Genomic DNA, 25,106 nt, shown 5'->3' with positions numbered 1-25,106 from the left:
ATTTTTTACTTAGGACCACCTGAATCATACTTTCTCCCAACAGATGGGTGATTGTCTCTGGATTCAGAAGTTCTGGGGGTTTGCATTCCTGTTTTCTCAACTATGAACTACATAATTTGAAGAAAGAATTTAATCTATCTAATCCTGACAATCTTTCGATAACTACTTTCATCATTCCCACATATAGATTAAAATATATTCTATATAGGCAACTAATGAACTGTGTGAAAATTATTTTAAAAATCCATTCTCTTTCTATTTTGGAAAAATCCCAGTAATTTCATACTCTATTCCAAGCTAGCAGGTATAGAAGTTTTTTAAGTGGACCATCCTCATTTATTTAAAAAACTCATTCACATACATTGGTAAAAACTTCAACAGACAAATGCACACTGATGTTTTCACATTATCCATTCATTTTTTTGTTTGTTTTCTTCTATTATGTATTTCTGAGAGTACAGGACAGTGACAATGACAGGGAGATATTCTCAAAAATAAAATACAGCCATTGTTTACCAAGTATTTTTATTTAAGAAAACTTTTCTCTATCTAACATTTTATCCAGGGTGTTTTTAAAATATTTATTTCTTAAGCTATAGATCAAGGGATTCAACCTTGGAAACACCACAGTATAGAACATCAATGCCTTTTATCCCTTTTCAATACATAGCTAGCACTTAGTCAGGAGTAAATGAAGAGGATGGAACTGTAGTACAAGGTGAGAGCTGTCAAGTGAGAGCTACAAGTGGAGAAGGCCTTTAGGCGGCCTTAGGGGGAGTGGATCTTTGAGATGGCAGCAATGATGAAAAGGTAGGAGGCAAGAATAAGCATGATGAGAGTGATGACATTGGAGGCAAGTATAAAATACAGCCTGGTAGCTATACTTCATATTACAGGCAAACTTTCCAAAGGGAGCAGATCACGGAAAAAATCATCAGTGATCTTCTTGCCACAGAAGCTCAGGGTAAATGTTTTGCTGGTGATGATTACTGAGTTAATAAAGCCACTGACATATGAAGTTGCAACAAGACTGTACATAACCTTGGGGACAAGGCCTTGGAATAAAGCAAGGGGTTAGAGATGGCCACAAAATGGTCATAAGCCATGGCAGCCAACAGGTAAGCCTCACTACACCACAGATTGGCTGAAAAGAAGAACTGAGCCAGACAACCAGCAAAGGAGATGCTTTTGTCTGCAGAGATGCAGGTCATCAGGATTTTAGGGGTATAGAGAGAAGGACACCAGAGATCCAGGAACGACAAGTTTCCAGTGAAGAAATACACGGGTGTGTGGAGTCAAGAATCAGCATAGATCAGAGAAATCAAAGTAATATTCCCCAAGAGACCGATGACATAAACGATGAGGAAAATGAAAAAGAGTACTTTCTATAACTACAAGTCTGCTGTGAAGCACGAAAGTATGAACTCTTTTACTTTGGTGAAATTTTGTTCATCCACTGATTTGGCATTTCTATGGGTCCTCGCTGTGAAAAGAGAAATAAATATGTATGATTTAAGATCTCAGTATATCAGCACCTCATCATTTGCCATTGTAGATCATTGAAAATCCCAACTGATGCAGTTACTTTGTAAATTTTGAGACATGGTTATGCTTATTTGGGTATCATCCTTGCTGGATAAGTGGGAAATTATTCTATGTTGCCTGAGAGATCAAGAATTATACACAAACACAGTGTGTGTAACCTTATATTCTTAAACATTTTGGAGGGGTTGATTTATGTATCTTCTCTTCTGTTTGCACTTAGAGTGACTGTGGAAATTGTACAAGATATAAAAAAGGGAATTTGAAAGGATGCAATGATTTCTCTTTATATGTTTGAATCTTTTTGTCCTTTACCAGAGAATTATATGAAAAAGCACACATAATATTCTAACCATAATTTTGAATATCCTTGGAGGTGCATTTTACTGTAATTTATGGGAAGATAATAGCTATATTTTATTCAACTTTTTGTCCACAAAACCAAGAACACACTTTTGCATAAAGAAGAAAATGTCTAACTTGAATAAGTAATAAAATAATAGATCTAGTTAGATAATAGGAATTTGAGAACATAGCTACTTGTTTGACCCTCAAATTTACCCTCAAAGAACGTGAAAATATTAATCAATTGATAATTGTGTTCACAATCTGGTTGACTTTACTATAGAATCAATGGCAAAAAAAAAAACAAAACTAAGCAAAAAGCAAACAAAATAAGACTAAATTGGAAAAACTAAATTGTTTCGGGGAAGATAACAGGTTGAATAATGGCCCCAGTAGATATCCATGTTCTAATTCCTGAAATCTCTGAATGTTACGTTATATGAGAAAAGAACTATTATGTTAAGTTGGGTAGATTATCAGCGTGAGCCCTAAATGCAATAAAAATATCCTTATATGTCTGCTCATATCCTCTACCCATTTTTATACTGAATTGTTTGTTTTTGTTGTTGTTGAGTTTATGAGTTCTTTATATATTATGGAAATTAACCCCTTGTTGGAAATATGATTTGCAAATATTTTCTCCCAGTTGGTGGGTTGTCTTTTAATTTTGTTCCTAGTTTCCTTTGCCTTGAAGAAATTCTTTAGTCTGATGTAGTCCCATTTGCTTTTTTTTTTCTTTTTTCCCATGCCTTATCCAAAGAACTTGAAATCAACAATTAAAAGAGCCTTAGACACCCCTACATTCATTGCAGAATTATTCACAATAGCCAAGACATGGAAGCAATCCAAGGGCCCATCAACTGACAAATGGATAAAGAAAATGCCATATATATATATATATATATATATATATATATATATATATATATATATATGCAAGGGGATACTACTCAGCCATAAAAAAGACAAAATCATCCCATTTGCAACAACATGGATGGATCTCGAGAGTATTGTGTTAAGGGGAATAAGCCAGATTGAGAAAGACAAACAGTACATGATTTCATTCACATTTGGAAGTTAAAGAAGCACATGAATAAAGAGAACAGATTAGTGGTTACAAGAGGAGAAGGGGGTCAGTGGGTGTGTGACAAGAGTAAAGGGGCACAAATATATGGTGACAGATAAGAATTAGACTATTGGTTGTGAGCATGATGCAGTCTATACAGAAACATAAATAACAATGTACAACTGAAATTACACAATGTTATAAACCATTATGACCTCAATAAAATAACTGAAAAATATGTATATATATCTATGTATCTTTATATTATGGAGGCAGAGGGAGATTTAACTATAGACACAAGTGGATGAGGAAGTGGAAGCTCAGAAGCAGAGATTGAGGAGATATAACTGCAAAGAATGTCAATAGCCACAAGAAGCCAGAGGAGGCAAGAAATAAAATCTCCGCTGTAGCCTCTGGAGTATGACCCTGGTAACACTTTGAATTTGGCCCAGTTATATTGAGTTGTACTTCTGACCTGCAGAACTGTGAAGGAATAAGTTTCTGTCGTTTTAGAGGGACAAAGGAAAAGTCTTCAATATATAACAAAAATATCAGTATCATTCAACTTACGTGCTTTAATATACAGATTTAAGCATATGAATATATATATATATATGTATAGTATATGGACTTTATGTGCACACGTCTTTATTTTAGCATCTACATAACTCAAGAAAGAATGAGAATGCAAATTATAGCTAATTACATTTTCACCAGGGATTCGTAGCCTTAAAAAAATTTTCCTCATCTTATTAAATAACAACCAATTTGTCAACATTTAATTTTCTTTAATTGCTATTTAAGTTATTTCCCAAACTCTGAAATCCTGAGGGTCGTAGGGGTCTACCCCCATGGGGATGCAGAAACTGATACAAATGATTCTGGGACAGGCATATTTGAATTCAGTTGAAGTGATGGTCTTGCTCAGAATTTTAGGTGAGTTGCTTAATTCACATGTTAGAGGCTTTATCTTCATATCCTAAGACACACATTTTTTGCATAATTGTTCTTGTTAAGGTTAAATTCATTAATAATAAAACCAACAAAAGCAATAAAAATTAAATAAAGTATAAGTTTCTAGTACTACATTATTTATGTAGTGTAAGTATGTATATTATTTACATTCAAAATTGACTCTTAGGATATTGTAATATATTACATTTTTACTGTATTATATGTATAAAATACAGTGAATCCTATGTACTTCATAATCCCATCATTACATATCATCTTTTGTACATATTTTTTCCAAAGCTCTGTATATATCCTCTTTTTTCCTTATAATCTCCTGAGTATTTTCTTATCCCTATAAATACTATTATGAGATATGAATTTATAGTAGCTATAGGATGTCCCAACAGAAGAAAGCACTGATAGAAAAATACTTCATTCTTTAAAAAAATGGGTGAGTCCAATTTTTCAGATATAAATACATAACTTTTGAAGCTAAGAAGTCACACCTTTAGCAAAACAGCAAATTGACATGATAAAGAAGACCAAAGTGCAAGAAAATAGAAATTATAAGTTCATCTTCCCTTTAGTGAAACGTTTGTTCCTAAAGGAAAACGTAATCAGCAGCTTTGGAAACTTGGAATTTAATATTATTAAAGTCATTAAAAAGGAGGCCATTACACTGAGATGGATCTTATACCTTCATAGCCTATGTCAGCAAACCAGAACCTAAAACACAGTCAATGCACTTGAATCTGAGAAAACAAAACTTAAGAACAACCAGTCACAAACAGCCAGCTGGGTTTTCCCAAATAAGGCAACTGCATAAGCCAGAGCCAATCCATTAATTTACTTGCTTTGCTTCCACTTCTCTACAAAAACCTCTCCCCTAGCTCCCGTTGGCAGAGAACTCCTAACCGCATTCTGTTTGATGCGGTCAAATTCAATGCATGCTCATATAAACTCAAGAATTTATATGTAGCTAAGTTTATCTATTAACAACTTATAATTGTAAATTCTGAGGTGTTCATGGGAAAATGAAAACTTTTTCTAAAACAAGCAGTGGCATTGCTGGATCTTAGACTTCAAGAGTTACCAGTGATATAATGTTGTTTATTTAGCATATCTTCTGTATATTCAGTACAGCGATTCAATCTGAAATCTCATTTTATCTTCTTTTAGATGAGATTCCCTATAGGCATGGAAAGAAGCAATCAGACAGTGACAGAGTTCATCCTGGTGGGCTTCACAACAGACCCTGTGATGCAGCTCGTCCTGTTTGTGGTGTTCCTTGGTGTGTATTCTGTGACTGTGGTAGGAAATACCACACTCATAATGTTGATCTGTAATGACTCCAGGCTGCACACTCCCATGTACTTTTTCATTGGGAACCTGTCTTTTCTAGATCTCTGGTTTTCTTCGGTCTACACCCCAAAGATCCTAGCGACCTGCATTTCTGAAGACAAAAACATCTCCTTTGCTGGCTGTGCAGCTCAGTTCTTCTTTTCTGCTGGGCTTGGGTATAGTGAGTGTTATTTATTGGCTACCATGGCTTATGACCGCTATGTGGCCATTTCCAACCCCCTGCTTTATGCTCAGGCCATGTCAAGGAGATTGTGCATCTGTTTGGTTATGTATTCCTATACTGGAGGTTTTGTCAGTGCAATACTACTCACAAGCAACACGTTCACAATGGACTATTGTGGTGACAATGTCATTGATGATTTTTTCTGTGATGTCCCACCCCTGGTGAAGTTGTCCTGTGATGTGAAAGAGAGCTACCAGGCTGTGCTGTACTTCGTCCTGGCCTCCAATGCCATTGCACCTGCAGTGCTCATACTGGCCTCCTACCTCTTCATCATTGGCGCCATCTTGAGGATCCGCTCCACCCAGGGCCGCCTCAAAGCCTTCTCCACATGCTCCTCCCACCTGATTTCTGTCACGTTATACTATGGCACCATTCTCTACAGCTACTCTCGTCCAAGTTCCAGCTATTCCCTTGAGAGGGACAAAATGGTTTCTACATTTTATACTGTGGTGTTCCCCATGTTGAACCCCATGATTTACAGTCTGAGGAATAAAGATGTGAAAGACGCCGTGAGGAAACTTTTCAGGTTAACACAATCTTAAGTCTAAACTGACGTGAATTACTGAAATCAGTGATCAGTGAAACTAAACTCCTTCCATGGGAAGTTGGGGAACTGGATTGAAAAATACTTTTTTTTTTTCTCTTTACAAAAATCCAATGAAAGAGATTTTACTTCTTTGTATTTGTTTTGTTTTAGTGATCAAACTATAATCTATACTGTGTAGTTTAGATTCAATTTTATATTAACATAGTTTTTAAAGCAGCATCAGGGTTTATTGCAAAATAGAAGTGTATATATTACTTATGGGATCTCAAAGGCTTACATTTTACTTAACTATCTACCTTGAGATTGACCCAGTTTTGTTTCTGTACATAATGGGCATTATGGGACTGTGAAGAAAATGTATTTGGATTCTTGAGGCTTGTGCAATACACCCCAAATCCTTCTTGCCCCATACCCACAGAGCTTCTGTAGTAGTAAAACAATAAGAAATATTACGAGTTTTGTGATGAAAAAAGAGAGGGCATTGATGTGTTAGATAAGAAGTGCAGATGAAAAGAAAGGTGACAAATGTTGAGTTAATACAAATGGTGAAATGGCTATAACTATTTGTTCTAAAATTTAAATTTGTGCATTTTATAAATGGGCTCATTACAATAGCTATAATCTTTGAGTAACAAACTTCTAAATTCTTAGGCTCAAACTAATCACTTGTCAAGTGCAACTAATGATCCTTAATTTGCAGTGTTGTTATAAAAAGTATTAAAAAAAATATCAACTAAACCTGCCACATACTGAATATTGAGCTTTAAGTTTCTTCATACTTAAAATCTTCTGGTGGGGGGGTGGCAAAAGGAGCACTGAGTCTAGAATATAGTGGGTTTTTGCTTGTTGATTTGTTTGTTCCAGTTTTATCCTCTTGATGTTATTTTGTTTCATAGGGTTATGGAATGAGAACCAGGATGGCAGAGTACTCATTCTATGTAGAAGAGATCACTCTTTTATGGTAATATACAATCCTAAAGACACATCTTTCTCTATGGCCTTAGGAAAGTGTTTGTTTTGTTTTTTATTTTTCTGGTGTTTTATTTGGTAATCTAAACAACTCTTAAAGATTTTGCCTAATAGTAAATTGATATTGAATGCAGGAGGTTTACAAAGATACTTTCTATGTACTCAATTAGAGCTTTATGAAGGAATTTGCAGGGAATGTTTTATGAAGAAATATTTGAAAAATCTTGAGCAAATTTACACCATTTTAACCATTTTGAATATTTTCTCCACACAACAAAGTTTTATTGTCAAACTATACGCACAAAAGCCATCCAGTTCTTCTTTTCTCTTTCCAAACCTCCCAAAGACAATCAAGAGGATAAAATTTAAAAAAATCAAGTACTGCAAAGTATTCATACTGGGGGACATTAAATAACACAACATTGTAGGTTTAAAATATGTAATTATAGCAAAATCATAATAAACAGTTAAGAGTGGTTTCTTCAATGGTTCATAGTTTTAAGTATGGTCTGTTGAATTTACCTGAAATATTGTGGTGTTTTCAAATATGTGTATAAGCAAATGTTTGGAAAATAATTTTAGAGCATTCTGCAGAAAGATAACCTTCATCTCTGTGGGTTTATGGTCTGCATTACTTTCCAGAAGACCTATTTGCCATCTTTGTTTCTCAGGTTATTGATGAGAAGGTTGAGCAATGGGCTGACCACAGTGTAGAACAGGGAAGCCACTTTGTCTTTCTCCAGGAAGTAGGTGGAACTTGGCCTTGAATACATGAAGAGCAAGGATCCATAGAAAAGCATGACCAAGATTAGGTGGAGAAGGCCTTGTGGCTTCCTGAGGCTGTTCGTAACCTTAGGATTTCCAGAAGTGTGTTGAAATAAGAAATCAGGATGGTAAGAATGCTATGGTGGACTGTGAAGCCCATCACACCCAGTCGGACATTTTCATAGACATGAGTTTCTGCAAAAGATATTTTTACCAATGGTGGTGCATCAAAGAAGAAGTGGTCAATGATATTTTTACCACAGAAACTCAGGCATAAATTCTTAGTAGGATAGGCTATGACATTCAAGAACCCTCCTACATAGGAGCCAGCAGTGCGTCCAGTACAGAGAGAATGGGACATCATACTAGAATAAAGTAATGGGTCACAGATGGTCACATGGCGATTATAGGCCATGGCTGCTAGGAAATAGCACTCAGTGTAGGTTACAGCACAGGAAAGTAAAAACTGGGCTCCACATCCAGCCAAGGAAATGCATTTATCTTCTGAGACACAAACAGCCAGGATTTGGGGAGTATACACAGAGGTATACCTGAAACCCAGAAAAGACAGATTGCCAATAAAAAACTACATAGGCATGTGCAGGCGGGAATCAATTCAGATTAAGATAACCAGGGTCATGTTCCCTGACAAGCTTGTCAAGTAGAGCATCAGAAATATTCCAAACGAATCAGCTGCCGTGGGGGTTTGCTGAGAAGCTCACCAAGATCAATTCAGTCAGGATGGTGCGATTTCCAACTTTAATATCAACAGAGGAGAAAGCCTGATAAAGATTATTAGAAAAAATACATTTAGTATTATTCTATTGGAAGAAATAAACAAAGGTATCAATTAAGTCAACAATTAGTAGAGGCTTATGTATTTTATCCATTATTATCCAGAATGATATAATTTCAAGATTTTATTTTTTTCCTTTTTCTCCCCAAAGCTCCCCAGTACATAGTTCTGTATTCTTCGTTGTGAGTCCTTCTAGTTGTGGCATGTGGGACGCTGCCTCAGTGTGGTTTGATGAGCAGTGCCATGTCCGCGCCCAGGATCCGAACCAACGAAACACTGGGCCACCTACAGCGGGGCACATGAACTTAACCACTCGGCCATGGGGCCAGCCCCCAGCATGATATAATTTCAGATTTTGACTTGGGAACCACTGCATTTGGAGTATAATCTGATTTTGGAATTAGGACTTTTGCTTACTAATTGTTTAATGCATGACAAGTCCCGTAGTCTTCTCAAACAGATGAGAAAAATGAAGCTCCCTGACAGGTTGTCTAATTGAGTAAATAATCTATGTATTAAAACCCCGATCCTGATGTTGGGTTTGTAATGAGTGTTCAATGAATTTGAGTATCCTTCATGTATTATTGAGAATTTATGTCAGGCATTGTGTTGGTAGTTATACAAAAACCCATATACTGTGCTACTACTGCTAATATTAGTACAAATAGAAAAATGCATATATTACTACTGAGTACAGATGGTATCCTGAGTCCTATACTTAACTCAACACTTTCCACACTTTATAAGGCAAGTACTATCATGATCCTCATTAAGTTTAAGACATATTTTCAACATCACATAATTAGTCTACAGCAAAGCTGGTATTTTAACCCAGGATTATCTTTATCAAGGATATATGCTCCCACTGTTAAGTCATTTATGTCTTTTATAGGTGAATTGTTTTCTCTCTTATTCTCCTGGCTAAGACAATCCTATAATCCTGTGACTACTGAATTTCCTTGCCTATTAAAAAAGAGCTTTAAAAAATATTTTTTTAAACATTACTGTTTTTTGCACTATTCTCTAGTTTATATGAGAGTTACATACATTGCTGAGGGCATTTTTCATATAGTAGATGCTGAACATTAGGAAGAACCAATTGTTTAGTGTCAAGGATATATTGAGACATCATGAATCTTTCAAAGTTGAAGTTCCAGACCTGTCAGAGAGAAGCTAAAAGGAGGTATCTAATTTCAAACATCACAGGATTAGGGCCGACCTTCCCCCTAGGTATAAAGGAAGTCTGAGAAGGCTAAAACCAACAGGATTGTGATTTACTTCCATGTTTAAGACATTTATCTTTGAGCTAAGCCAGAGTCAATGTTGTAACTAGAAGGCAAATTCAAGTTTTCTACCTCAAGTTCTACTGTTCCCACTTATTAGTTGATGAGGTATCTTAATCTTTCAAATGTAGGTGAGGGTGTTCAGAGAGGATGTGACTTTGTTGATGACACAGTGGTAAATGAAGCTTGGAGTCCTGAAGACCATTTCATTTTTGTACTAGTATATAATGAATCTTTTCTCATTAGCACACAAAGGACAGATGCTTTAGGCATGCACACAAGGTTCTATAAACGGACTCTAACTTACCTTTATAATCCTCTCTCTCACCACTTGTTCACATCTATTTAGGACTTCAACGAGACTATATATTACTCAGATGTTGATTTCCCATAATATTCTAACACATCCTGTGAGCTTCACAGTTATGGTGCTATGCTGTTATACATTTGTACAACACAACTTTTTTCAGAATATGATGGAGATTGAATAGACTTATCTTGGCAAAAATGTATGTTTTTTATACTGATAATGTATAAAATCATGGGTTACAGCCACCATCTTGGTAGTTATTATGAACTTTCTCTGCTATGTTATCACTTATCTATACGAGGAAACATATCTGGTACTTACTAAGTTCATTCTTAATACAATATACTTTGGGGAAAAATGAAATATCAGGACAGAGTCAAATACTACTCCTCTACTGTTACCCTCTAAAGAGGCAAATAGCTGATAATTAAAAATTTCTAGCCTAAGCTCAAATTCTTCTCTGAAGAAAATATCTTAAATGAGACCTGAAAAATGAGCCCGATGCCATCCCATTGTCACCATAATGAGAGAAGGGATAGCAGTTCTGTGAGAAGACACACCATATAACAGAACTCTCCCTTGAGAGAGTCTGCCGAGTTCAAGGAGCTGAAGAGGTTAAATGAAGATTAGGATGGAGAGGAGAACCAGGGATGAGCCACAAGAGTTAGCTCACAGGACTTATGGAAGGCCATATTAAGCATTTTGTCCTTCAAACCAACAAAAATGGAAGCCATTGATATTATGAGGAAGTAACATCATCAGATTTACCTTTTTAAAGTTTATTTTTGCTTCAGATCAGAGAATGGATTGAAGGGGAGGAAAAGTCGCCTCTTAACTGGAATCATTCTGAAATCTTCAATTCTCTATTACTTGCTGAGAGAGCTTTACCAGAGGGTAAAGGCAGGAAAGAGAGTCGTTCAAACTTCTAGATAGAATTGCTAGGGATTGTATAAATCCGGACCTTATCTTGATAGACAAGACTCAAAGATTTTCAGTCTCGACCTCTCTTCTAGCCAGTAATGTGTATTTATATAATAACTTAACTTCAAAATAGTAGAAAACTGTTAAAGATAAGATCCTTTCAAAGTACCAGTTGGTAATGAAAGCATCCCCTCTCTATTTTTAAACAAGAAACTACAAAGTCTTGGAAGGAGTGGATAAATCAATTTGATGAGAGCTTTAGAACATTTAGTTAAGAGAATGATATAGTCACCATTCTAACTTCTGTGTGAAACATAATTTTATCACAACCACATCACATTATATTTTGAATGAAATATCTAATATTTGAAAGAGAAAGAGTTAAATTAACCACAAACCAATAATGTATGAGAGGTATAGCAAAAGAAAGGCTACAACTCTTTACTGATTTCTTGATTTCAAAAGTAGATTTTATTGTTTTACCCATGGAGTCTACCATTTTCTTGTTTGTTTAGGCCAAGAGTTTACAGCATATGCATTGCCATACAGATGCCTAAGCCTTGGTCTCAAAAGTCTTTGCACACTTCTCTTCTCACTTTTGGAATCCTGCCACCACAACGTACATAATCCTCGGTTAGCTTGCTGCATAATGAGACATCTGCTTGCTCTCTGTTTGTGACCCCAGCCGAAAGCAAGCTGGCCCCAAGACATGTTAGTGGGTCCATTCTTCATCATCCAGCCCCCAGCTGAGCTAACTGCTAAACACAAACCTATGAGCAAGCCCAGTTGAGAGGAGACAGGTCTGGCATAGGCACACTTACATAATTGCACAATTTAAATGGCACCTGTGCTCAAATCATGATTCTACCCATTGGTAGCTCTGCAATCTTGGGAAAGTCTTTAACAACATTCAGCCCACATTCATTTACCTTTATAAGGTAAGAAAAATGTCAGTGCTATGTAGATCAAATGCGTCACACAGAGTATGTCCAGAAAATATATGTAACTGATGTTAACTATTTTTATTCTCAGAAGAATAAGTAATACCTGATTTATTTATAAAATCTGAGCTTGAGGAAAAAATAAATAAAGCCACTTTTCTACAAGGAAATAATTTAATCCAGAAGCGTGGTGTCCTTCAGAATCTTTCTAAAATCCTGAAAGTTAATATTTTTGTCACCTACTCGCATGCAATTTGATAAATAAGTGGCAGGCTTAGAAGTGCATAGGTCACTGGCCTTGAATCGAGGATAATCGTGATAGAGGTGCAGCCTGATACTAATCACCAGGGTGCATTTAAGAGTATCAAAGGTCCTCTTTGGAACGTAATTTCATACACATGAAAAATTGGTCGATCCTTTTCCAGTAGCCACCTTCTATGACACCAAGTTAACATGTGATATAAAACCCATAATAAAGATAAAAATAGAAACATCATCTACAACGATATGGGGTGTTAGAATAGAGTAACAATCCTTATATATACATATATCCTTGGATACATGGGGAAATATCATCATCTTAGTTGAAAAGAGAGATGGAATCTACCAAAGACAAGAACATTTTTCTTTTCATTTAATATTTGCATGTTGATTCTTGTTTCCCTAAAAATCAATCGTGTGAACTTGTGTACATTCTCTAACAACAGTACTCCTTTGTTTCTTTATTTTAATGGCTTTTAAATTTTGGGGATCATAGACTTTTTAAAGAATGTGATAGAGGCAATGATTCTTGTCCCCAACCTCCAAACTGCACATATGTATAAGTACACACAATTTTAGAGTGTTCAAAAATCCCCAGAAATCTATCCATAGGTTTTATCATTATGATTCTCAATTAAAAATTCTACCTCTAAAAGTTACCTAAGTTTATTTTCTGTGCTAGCATTCTATAATTATAAGAGCTGAGTCATAAATGTCTCAAACTTTGCATGTTTGGGCTGAATTCCTAATATTCACTCCCCAAATTTGATCAATCTGCTCATTTCTTGTATCAGGTAATAAATCTATTCTTCCAGTTTCCCATGAGACAAATTAGGAAACAACCTATCCACTTTCTCTTTTATCTCCTCTTCAATCTTCCAAGCGATCCTGGCATCCATACCTATAAAACATATCCTGAAACTAAGCACTTCTCACCAGTTCATCTGCTTCCACTCTGATCTAAAATATCATTATGTTTTGCCAAGAATGTTATGATAGCCTTATAACTGGTCTACACACTTGTCCCTCTATAGCGTATTTTCAATATATCAGTCAGTGTATTTTTCCTTCACAGAAAAATATAATAAGGCAAGTCACTTTCAGCCGGTTCTTTAAACCACCCTAAATCCTTGCAATTTATTCTAAGGTAAAGTCAAATTCAATACAATGTGCCAAAGTTCCTCCAAGAGATAGCCCTCCCTTACCTATAGCTCGGTATCTCCTAAGATTCACCCTTTGATTCATTCTGCTCCAACTTTGCTGAATTTCTCACTGTTTCTCAAAAATGCAAGCCTTTCCCCAGCATCAAAGATTTTGGAACTGATTATTCCTCTGGCTGCCAAACTATCCCCCAGATATTTGCCAGGCTCACACTCTCATCTTATTTAAGTCTTATTTAATGTCGTTTTCTGACTTATACGCATCCTCATCACTATTCTAAATTCCATGCCCTCTTCCGACCAACAATTCCCATCCTCCTTTTTCTACTCACTCTCTGCCCTATTTTTCCCCAGACCTATTGCCATTGTCTAACTCCTGTCTATTAAGTTTATTGTCCACTTTTGCCTACCAGAATGCATTAACCATGGAGCAAAGAGATTTTTTGTTTTGTTTAGTGCTGTATCTCAGTATATAGAACATTTCTAATAACTAATTCGCACTGAATGATATTTACAGAATAAATAAATGGATAATTACCTTTTTATCTTGAACCTATTTTTCCCAAAGTATTGTCTACTACTAACCTAGTTCAAACTATTCAGGACTAATCTACTCTCACGTGGACTTTCCTGACTCAGTGTAGTTATTACTAATAGGAAGGAAGAGTACATAAAGAGAGGACTCATAATTATTAAACTCATAACCTTCAAGATAGACTAAAATCTGTTCTGCATTTGAAATAAACTGCAATGAAAATGTGAATGTGAAATAAAAGACACAGAAAATGTCAGAGCCAATCATGCTAAGCATTCCATATTGAACACTTCTCAAGTTGTGTGTTCCCCTTTAGAAGTTCTGTTCCCTGCTTACTTCACTAGAATAATTAAAATTTCGAGAAAAATTTGTCCAACTAACACCTGAAAATGGGTACAAAGAAGTAAAAAACCGTTAGTACTTCGGACAACACAGAGTACCATAACCGCTAGAGTGAAAAAGCATGCCGCCTTTTATGTTCTCTTGATTTCTCTACTGTGTAAATGAATATATGATGACCCAGCATAACTACCACACTGAATTTTGATTTCTACATAAGGGTTACATATACAATTGGTGGGAGTCCTATGTAGGGTAGTTGTGTGTGTGTGTGTGTGTGTATGTGTGTTTGACATAACAACAATCCTTTGAGAGCCAGGTCAGACTATAATCACAGTTGGGGTCACAGAGAGTCCAAACCACTTAGCTGCTCCTGATCTCACTTACTTACCCTTGATCAGGGAGGGACACTCCTGGAAGTGACACTCTTTTTCCTCTCCTCTGATGTTTTGGTGTTTTCTCTTGGACCCAGTGTATGCATTTCCTCAACAGCCCTTTGGGATTCCTTCCCAAGAGCATCCCAAAAATATGTGCTACAGTCTCCACTGACTCAATCAGAGTTTATTTGGAGTATGGATATCATATGTGAATTAGGATAAGATGAAACTAGGAATATTTCATTGAGTATACTCTCTTAATCTAAGTTGCAATAGAATCATTAAATTTGTCTGATGACACACTCAAAGTTCTACTAATTAGACTTTTCTAGAATATATCATACCACTCATAATTTTTTTCCTTGGCATATGCTCTTCTCTCTCTTCTAGGCTACCCTCCCTTATCTCATTCATCAAGAAACTCCTGGCAATCCCTGAAGTTGTGGGGTGCACTGTATCTCCCCAGAATTCATACGTTGAAGCCCTAAGGCCCAGTAACTCAGAATGTGACTGAATTTGTAGATAGGGCCTTTATAGAGGTGATTAAGTTAAAATGAGGTGGTTAGAGTGAACGCTAAACCAGCCTGACTGGTGCCTTCATAAAAAGAGGAAATGGAAATTTGGACACACAACAGAGACAGGTGTGCACAGTGAAAAGATCATGTGAGGACACAGCAAGAGAGTGGCCATCTGAAAACCAAGGAAAGAAGCCACAGAAGAAAGTAGCCCTGCTGACACTGTAATCTTGGCTTTTTAGCCTCCAGAACCATGAGAAATAAATTTCTGTTGTTTCTGTGACCCAGTGTGATATTCTTTTATGACAGCTCTAGGAAACTAATATATTTTCTTATTAACACTAGGGCTTTTTTATGTGGGTGCAGTCACATATTTTATTTTATTTACTTATTTTTTTAAGCTGATTCAAAGAGTTTTATTTAATTATCTATTTTTTAAAGATTGGCACCTGTGCTAACAACTGTTGCCAATCTTTTTTTTTTTCTGCTTTATCTCCCCAAACCCCCCATACATAATTGTATATCATTAGTTGCAGGTCCTTCCAGTTGTGGGATGTGGGACGCTGCCTCAACGTGGCCTGACGAGCAGTGCCATGTTTGCACCCAGGATCCTAACCCTGGGCCGCCACAGTGGAGCGCATGAACTTAACCACTCGGCGATGGAGCCAGCCCCCAGTCCCGTATTTTATATGTAGAAATAACACTAAAATTAGGAAATGTGATGCATCATAATGAAATATTCTCCAATTTTTCATTAGTTCAAACGCAACATTGAGCAACCAAAGAAATATCAACATTCATAGAACCCTAATTGTTATCAGTCATTGCTTCACCTAGTAGACATTTTCACTCTGAATCTTTCCAGGGATATGAAGCTTTTTGAAATTTCTCTATTTCTCTTCTTATCTGTCTATTTCTATCCACATCTCCGTTTCTGCCTATGTCATGCAGCTGCTACGCTTTGGCACATAATTCTTTAATTTTAGGGGAGAATAGCCTCTTATTGACTTTAGTAAAGATATTTGTTTCTTCTCCACCTATGGCCAAGGAAATCTTTATATCACAGTAAGTCAGGAAATGAGGATCAAAAAGAAAAAATAAATTAGGTCCAAAGAACTTTTACAGTAGAAATTTTACTTCTGACCTCCTAACTGACTCTGTCTCCCAACAAATGGGGTAAGAACCTTTGGAGTGAGAAGTTCTTGGTTTGCATTCCTATTTTCGCACCTCTGAACTACATGATTTGAATAAAGTCATTTAATCCATCTAAATGAGGCAATGATTCCATCATCAATTTTATTATTTCTGTTTAAAGATTACAATATTATACATATGAGCAACTTATGAACTGTCAAGTGAAAATTAAAAGAATACAAATAATTGCTCTTTTTCAACTTTCTATAATCCCAGAAATTTTATAGATTTTATTTCAAGCTGACCAGCATAGCAGTTTTTCCAAATGTCCCTGATTCGTTTACTTTAAAAACACATTCAAATATATTAGTACCAACTTGACAAAACAGATGCAGACTGATGTTTCAACATTATCCAAAGATTTTTTTGTTTTCTTGTTTTATGTGTTTCTGAGAGTACAGGCTGATAACAATGGCAAGGAGATAATCTGTGAAATAAAATATAGCCGTTGCTCGCCAAATATTTTCATTTAAGAAAATGTTGCTTTATCTAACATTTTCTTTAGGGCATTTTTAACGCCTTTATTTCTTAAGCTGCAGATCAAAGGATTCGACATTGGAATCACCACAGTGAAAAACATCAACACAACTTTACTCCTTTCCAGTACACAGCTAGTACTTGGTCAGGAGTAAATGAATAAAACTGAACCATAATACATGGCGACAGCTGTCAAGTGAGAGCCACAGTGGAGGAGCCTTGTGGAGGTGGCTTTGTGTGGAGCAGATCTTCAAAACGACAGCAGTAATAAAGAGGCAGGGGCAGGAATAAGCATGGTGGAAATGATGACACTGGAGGCAACTATGAAACAGACAGCCTAGTAGCTCTCTTTCATATCACAGGCCAACCTTACAAGAGGGGGCAAATCACAGAAGAAAGCTATCCTTAATACAACTTCTCTAGCACCCCTCCAAAAAATTATCTCCTGTTGTTATTGGTGATTTAAAATAAATCATATGCTTCCCCATTTTCTAAAGGATTTAAAACAGGTATGTGTATAGGTGAACTTGGGCTGTGTTCTTATTTTAATTCTAGTCGTTTCACAGAATATAGAGAAAGACACAAATCTGGGCCCATAAATGCAAATTTCACACAGAACAAGGAGCTTCCTTGCACAGCACTCAACACTGGGGAAAAGGGAGTCTAATTGTGTAAACTTAATGCAAGGGCAAGGGGGCAGAGATGATTTGTAGAAGACTATGGGTTAAGTCATTAGTATATAGCCATAAAAAAGAAGGAAATCCTGCTATTTGTGACAACATGAATAACCCTAGAGGATATATTGATAAGTGAAATAATCCAGACTCAGAGAGAAAGATACTGTAGGATCTCACTCATATCTGGAATGAAGAAAGTCAAACTGCTAGAAGCAGAGAGTACAGTGGGGGTCGCCGGGGGGGGGGGGGGGGAGGAAGATGTTGGTTTAAGGGTACAAACTTTCAGTTATAAGTTGAATAAATTCTGGGGATCTAATGTAGAATATGCTGAATATAGTTAACAATACTGTATTGTAAACTTGAAACTTGCTAAGAAAGTAAATCTTAAGTGCTCTTACCTTTCACAAAAAAATGGTTACTATGTGAAGTGATAGATGTGTTAATTAGCTTGGCTGTGATAATTATTTCACAAAGGAAATGTATATCAAAACATCATGTACATCTTAAATATATACAGTTTTTTTGTTTGTCAATAAAGAAGATTGCCTTTTGATGGAATACTCAAGGATTCATAACTGAGTCTTGGAAATAAAATGAATACTATGTCAGACCAAGTGCCGTGTATTTGATTCTATATAAATCCTACAGGTCACTGCTATACTGTGACTTAGAAAGAGTGTGCCACAACTCCAGATGAGATTGGGGACCTCTTCCTGAATTCAACCCTCCCAGTGCTCATCCATGCATGCCCACTCTTGAAGCACAGGATGGAGCAGGAATTAATGTAAGGCAAGAGGCAGAGGACATCATAGAGCACCTAGGATTGCTAGGGACCACATAGGAAATACAAGAGGACTGAGCCACTTGGTCAACTGTGTCAGGCACCAGGGGCCAGGGGCCAGTTTATTGTAGTAGAAGGAGGACATTCTCAATGTTCATAGATGAGTGAATGAACAAAGGAAATTATTTTTGGCCAACTTTTTTTTTTATGATGCTGTTTTAGATCACATCAGAAATAGAATCAAATAGAAAGATTTCAAGTCCCATTTGGCCCACAGGCCAAACATTTATTGAACAGTGACTATGGACAATTTATTCAATTATGTGCTAATCACCAGAGATCCAACAGTGAACAACATAGAGAGTCCTTGTGCTGCTTCTAGTTCAGGTTTTTATGACTACAGAGCAAAGCAATTGCTTAATGTGATTGTGAGTACTTGAAAGACTTGCCCAAGACCATGAAGAGAGTTCATGGCAGAACCAGTATAATCCGAAATCCTAGAAATACATGCTGTGTGTTGTAGGTGCTCTAGAACTCGGTCTTTTATCCCCTTTTTTCATCCAAATGGTTTTCTCTACCTATACTGGAGCAGGAGTTCTAAATGTGGGTCCATTCTTTACCAAGAAGAACATAGATGGGCTTCAAAGGGTACAAGATTTCCCCCTGAAAATGCTCAGGAGAAATCTTGCTTCTGTGCTTATGTGTTCAAGAGAGTCTATTAGATTTTCAGTAGAGTCCATGGTTCAGAACCACTGGTCTACAGGTTTCAGGTTTGTATCCTTCAAAATGAAAGTCTTTTAGAGTGATGTTGACACTTCCTGCAATGGATCTTACCAAAGAAATTTGGGCAAGAAAGGGTAAACTAGGTGAAATTTCCTTTAGAGTATCTTAGAACTCTCACCTTCTAAATTTGACTGCTGAAAAGAATTGTCAGCCAAACATTAAAGTCAATTCTCATTTTATCATATTGAACATATCCAGAAGAAGAAGTTTAGGTAAAATCTTATGAAAACATTGCCAAGAGAAGGAAGTAAGTAAGGGTATACCAACGTTTTATATTGATATTGTGACAACAAAAGAAAGAAGACATCCTAAATTAAGAATTACTGTTCTTCATATGAAAGAATTTCAAATCAGAGCAGAGTGATTATGAACTGTGTGATAATAGCATCAATGTAAGCAAACATTTGTAGGGTAATAGTTTGTCCTTCCATTTAATTTTATCTTAAAGAGAAAAAATTGTCCCTCTTCTCAAGAAATTTACCCTGTACTAAATATAGACAGGAAAGATGTTCATCAAGCCCATTCACTCTTCTGGACACACAGAAAGATTACATTTCCCAGTCCACTTAGTAGCTAAGCCAGGATCATGTGACTACATTCTGGCCAATGGGATATAGCAAGAGTGATGTACACTATTTCTATTTCTGGGAATATAAGTACCCAATAAAATCCTATGTACAGTCATCCATATCATCCATCCTCTCTCTTCCCCTTCTGCCAAACCATGGTGGCCATGTTTGGCGATGATGATGCCAAAAGAAGGAAGAAAATTGCCCCTCCAAGTCACCAATTAGCAGAAAGATGATGCGCCCCAGAACTTGAAAAGTAATTTAGTCTAGCCCAGCCTGACTAAAATTGTTTTGGTGACTCATTTAAAAATCAAACAAATATATATTCAAAATCCAACAACTAAACAGGCATTCCAATTGTTAAAAGTCAAAAACAAACAAAAATGTAGCACCTACCTTCAAGGAAGATAATTTAATTATGGAAAAAGGAAAAGTAAGTAGATATTATAATACAATATCTTTTGCAGGCAAATGGAAAGGAGAAAAATCTGTTAATAGGACTTATGTCTGTACTTTCCAATAAATTTTACTGTGAAACTCAAACTGCTTTAAAAATATAAAGTTTATTTAAAAAGTTAGGAGAGTGTGGTTGTTATCTCATGAGAAGAGTGTTGACTTTGAAAGAGCTTGAACATGAAGGGGAAGTTTGAAGGGGATTTTCATTTTTCTGCTATATTCTTCAGACTTTTAGACTCTTTTTAGTAGCAAGCATGTATTAATGTAACTGTGTAATACAGAATTAAAAATGGTTTGCCTATCTTTAGTAAATATATGAAGTATAATTAATTATATTGTTTATGAATGATATGTTTGACTTTTGCTTTCTTAAGTAATTATTTATCCATGCATGAACCACCAGAAAATAAATTTTAACTTCCACTTAGCAGGGAAAAGACACCTTTCCTGAAGAGTTTTTGCCATCTTGTGTGTGTACAAGTAATAACACACGTTTAATGTAACCATATATGTGCTCAACAATAAGTACCTTCTGTTAACCAGGTTCTGTGGCTCTAAATGCTTTTGTAGAATCCATATCCTTCAAAATATCCATGACCAAGAACCCCTACTTTGTAGCACTTACTATGCTGAAAAATTTACATGCATTTGCAGATATGTGTTTCCTGTCTCTTCCCTAAATCTTAAACCCAGAGAAGGCTGGGTCCACGTGTGGTTTTGCTCGCTGATGTATTACATCCTACTTTAGCATAGCCTCCTGCACAGAATCTAGAAAAGTAGCACTTGAATAATATTTGTTGAGTTAGTTAGCTAACGTGTTGAAACACAATTATCTCCAGTTATCATTTAAATCAAAAAAATCAATACTCAGAACAGTGTGTACAATTTCTTCCTTTTACCTGCGTATTCAAAGACATATTCTTGTTTACGCTTGTAAATGGATAAAAATCCTCCAGAAGGAAACATAGGAACTATTAATACTGATCCATGTTAGAGGAGAAAACTGGAGGTCTGCACTGTGATGATCGCTTCTTATTGTGTATACATTTGCCTACCTTATTGGAATATTTACCATGAACGTATATTATTTTTCAATATAAAAGCACAAACCAAACAATAAATAGTATAACTATTACCAAATGTAGATACCAAATTACATCTATTTTTCATTATAAAAAACAGAGGAATAAAATTCAACATCTTTTTAAAATTTTATTTTATTAAAAATTGTATATATGTAAGGTGCACAATGTGATGTTTTGTTTTATGTATACATAATGAAATGATTACGATTGTCAAGCTAATTAGCATATGTATCTCCACACAAGATTATCATTTTTGCACATCTGTTGAGAGCTCTTGAGATCTACTTTCTTAGCAAATTTCCAGTATAAAATAAAGTATTATTAACTACAGTCACCATGTCATACATTAGATTTCTAGAACTTATTCATCCTACATAACAGAAACTGTATATCCTTTGGCTGACATCTCTCATTTCCCCCCCTTCCTTGCCCCTGGTAACCACTGTTCTACTCTCTACTTCATTAAATTTGACTTTTTTAGGTTCTACATATAAGTGAGATCATGCAGTATTTTTCTTTCTAAGTCTGGCTTATTACACTTAGCATAATATCCTCCAGATTCATCCATATTGTCACTATATATCTCACAGTTTCTTTATCCATTCATGCATCAATGAACACTTAGATTATTTCCATATCCTGGCTATTGTGGAAAATGCTGCAATGAACATGGGAGCACAGATATCTCTTCAAGATACTAATTTAATTTTCTTTGAATATGTACTCAGAAGTTGGATTGCTGGTAGTTCTTTTTATTGAGGAAACTCCAGACTGTTTTCCATAATGCCTGTAACAATTTACATTTCCACCAAAAGTGCAGAAGGGTCCTCTTTTTTCCATATAATCGACAAAATTTATCTTTTGTCTTTTTACTAGTAGTCATCCTAACAGGTGTGGGGTGATATCTCACTGTGATTTTGATTTGCTTTTCCCTGTTGATTAGTAATGTAGAGAATCTTTTTATATGCCTGTTGGCCATTTGTGCGTCTTCTCTGGAAAAATGTCTATTTGACTTCTTAGCCCATTTTTTAATCAGGTTGTTTGGCTTTTTTGCTATTTAGTTGTTTGAGTTCCTTATATATTTTGAATACTCACTCCTTAGCAGAGCTATGGTTTGGAAATATTTTCTCCCAATATATAGGTTGCTTTTTAAATATGTTGATTGTTTCCTTTGCTGTGCAAAAGCTTTTTAATTTGATGTAGTTCTTCACTTTTGTTTTCTGTGCTTTTGGTGTCATACCAAAAATCATTGTGAAGACCAATGTCAAGGATATTTTACCCTATGTTTTCTTCCAGGAGTTTTTGTGTGTGTGTGTGAGGAAGATTAGCCCCCAACTAACTGCTGCCAATCCTCCTCTTTCCACTGAAGAAGACTGGCCCTGAGCTAATATCCATGCCCATCTTTCTCTACTTTATATGTGGGATGCCTACAACAGCATGGTGTGCCAAGTGGCGCCATGTCTGCAACCCCGATCCGAGCCGGTGAACCCCGGGCCACAGAGAAGTGGAACGTGCGAAGTTAACCACTGTGCCACTGGGCCAGGCCCTCTTCTAGGAGTTTTTATGTCTCTGGTCTTATATTTAAGTCTTTAATTCACTTTCAGTTGATTATTAGATATACTGTAAGACTGGGTTCCCCTAGCACTGTTTTGCATAATTCCACATGCCTTTTTATTTCAACCTTTTAATTTTTACATTAACCCTTAGCATTGTAATATCTAACTATTCAAACTTATCATTTTATCTTTTCAGGACCTTTCTAGTAAATGTTTGCTCTGCCATGCATTGGTTCTATTCTGTGTGCATGTGTGTGTGTGTGTGTGTGTGTGGCATAGTTATATCCATTCAGAGGATTAAACCAATTTAATATATTTCAAAGCAAAAAGCAAGGAAAATGTTTTAAAAGTTGGTAAAAAAAAATGTAACCAGGTAGAGAAAAGGAAAGCAAGTGTCATTTTTTATCTGAGTGCTCGGAACTGTTTCCTTCCCCTTACTGACTTCATCAGAATGTACCAGGAAGCCCTGACTCTCTTTTCAAAGAAATATTCTGCACTTCTCTATCACAAATTTCTAAAATCCCACAAGAACAAAATTGTCTTATTTATTATTTTTTTAATGGAAGGTCCTTGGGGAATAGTCATGAGTTAATCATAAAATGTTTATTATTCTCTTTTAGTGGTATAGCTATTTGAGCTTTCTTTTCTTCTTCATATCCTTCTCTCTTTCTGTCCTTCTTTCTTTCCATTTTTTATGAGCAGGTATAATGGTACCCTACAAGGAGTAATTGCCCTAAATATCAGGAGGACCAGGTTCTTAACATGGTTGTGCTTCTAACTCTAGGACCTTGAGCAGATTAATTTCTAACTCCACTTATTAGTTTTCTCACTTGACAAAGAAAGGGCTCATTTTAGATCATTTCTAAGGTAGTTTTCACTTCTAACATTTCTGTGACTCAAAAAAAACCATATAGGAGTTTGAAGCCTGAGAAATCAGTAGTTAATTCTTCAGAGAATCTATTACAGCAAAATGACAATTTAAACTATTCTTGCCTGTATGAGACTGAGGCCCCGAGGCCCAACATGGTTACTGATCCTCTTTCTAACAAGATGACTTGGGCATCATTAACATTGATTGGGTGCTGGGGGATGGGCAATTACTAAAATTGAGAGAAATTTTTGTCCTACTTATAAACAAGTTTCAGAGGAACTAATCAATCAAGGCAATTTTAAATAACAAAATTTCCTAGATTATAATTTCTGTTCAGCTGTGAAAGTTAGCTCCTGGGCCCTGATCCAGGTCAGGTAGCAAAGAAGGACTGACGCTGAGGAAGGGCAATACCTTTGTAAATTGATGTAAGTTGGGAGGGCCACTTTCCAACAATAATGTTCTTTGGATCCTGTCTTCTTGGGGTTTGATCCCTTGCCCTAGAAAACAAAACAAAAATGTATTCCAACTCAGCAAAAACTGGCAAACTTAATTTATAAAGATCAGAAGCTCTAAGAAAGACTGTAATTCAAGTCTTTGCTTCATTGAAGGGCATGTGTCTTGCACGAGGACACCTCTGGTTTGAACACCAGCTCTTGATCTTGAGCAAGTTATTAAAACTCTTGAGTTTCAGTTCCTTCAAATGTAACAGTAGGTTAAATAATAGTACCTGCAGTGGAGAATTAAATGAGATAATGTCCATAACATCCCTGGAACATAGTAAGAACTCAGTACATATCAATTGTCATTATTGCTTAGTCATCACTATTATTCTTACCCAGGCTATTGCAGTAGATCCTACCCGGTCCCCTCACCTCTAGTTGTTCTTCATTCCTGACCATCCCACACAAAACCACCTCTGCAGTTGGATAGTTCTACAGGTTATAAATGTTGGCCTTCCTATGGAAAGAATAATGCCCCAACTCCACAAACTAATTAGGCCATAATCTGACTCTATCTATTTTTCTATCAATAACTCCTACCACTTTACTTCACATTTCTTAAAATCCCAGCTAAATTAGACCCTTTCTTTGTCATATCCTCATGCCCTTCTTATGCCATTCTCTCCACCTGGTTTCCTTCTCACCATTGCTAGATGTCCAAATCCTACCTTCACTGTCAATCTCAAGGATCACCTCCTCCATGAAACTATTCATGGCCATAAACCAATATGAAGTTTTCTTCCTTATTTCATTTGAGTCTACACCAAACCATGTATTTGTTTCTTATGGATATTATATTTCTGCAAGCATTTTAGTCGTTTATGCATTAGCCATGCTTTATTTGATTGGGAATTTTCTAACGATAGAGACTATATATTTCTGGTTATTTTGATTAATAGTAATAAATGCCAACAAATTTATATATTATTTTAACTTTAATAAATAA

The 25,106-nt window shown here is 36.0% G+C and overlaps 1 protein-coding gene and 2 pseudogenes across 1 annotated transcript; 1 reads left to right on the top strand and 2 right to left on the bottom strand.

Moving 5' to 3' along the window:
* Positions 1–529: 529 nt before the first annotated feature.
* LOC139040902 (olfactory receptor 9G19-like) lies at positions 530–1,604 on the bottom strand (annotated as a pseudogene).
* A 3,500-nt stretch (positions 1,605–5,104) lies between these two features.
* On the top strand, positions 5,105–6,034 carry LOC139040901 (olfactory receptor 9G19-like). The gene has a single exon (XM_070488613.1). It carries the CDS (start codon positions 5,105–5,107, stop codon positions 6,032–6,034), a length of 930 nt encoding a protein of 309 aa, XP_070344714.1.
* A 1,621-nt stretch (positions 6,035–7,655) lies between these two features.
* Positions 7,656–24,874, bottom strand: LOC139040900 (olfactory receptor 9G4-like; annotated as a pseudogene).
* Positions 24,875–25,106: the final 232 nt, after the last annotated feature.

Source organism: Equus asinus, chromosome 17, assembly GCF_041296235.1.
Source record: "Equus asinus isolate D_3611 breed Donkey chromosome 17, EquAss-T2T_v2, whole genome shotgun sequence".
NCBI classification, from domain to species: domain Eukaryota; kingdom Metazoa; phylum Chordata; class Mammalia; order Perissodactyla; family Equidae; genus Equus; species Equus asinus.
The sequence above is the reverse complement of the archived record's forward strand: the minus strand, read 5'-3'. Positions and strand labels throughout refer to the sequence as shown.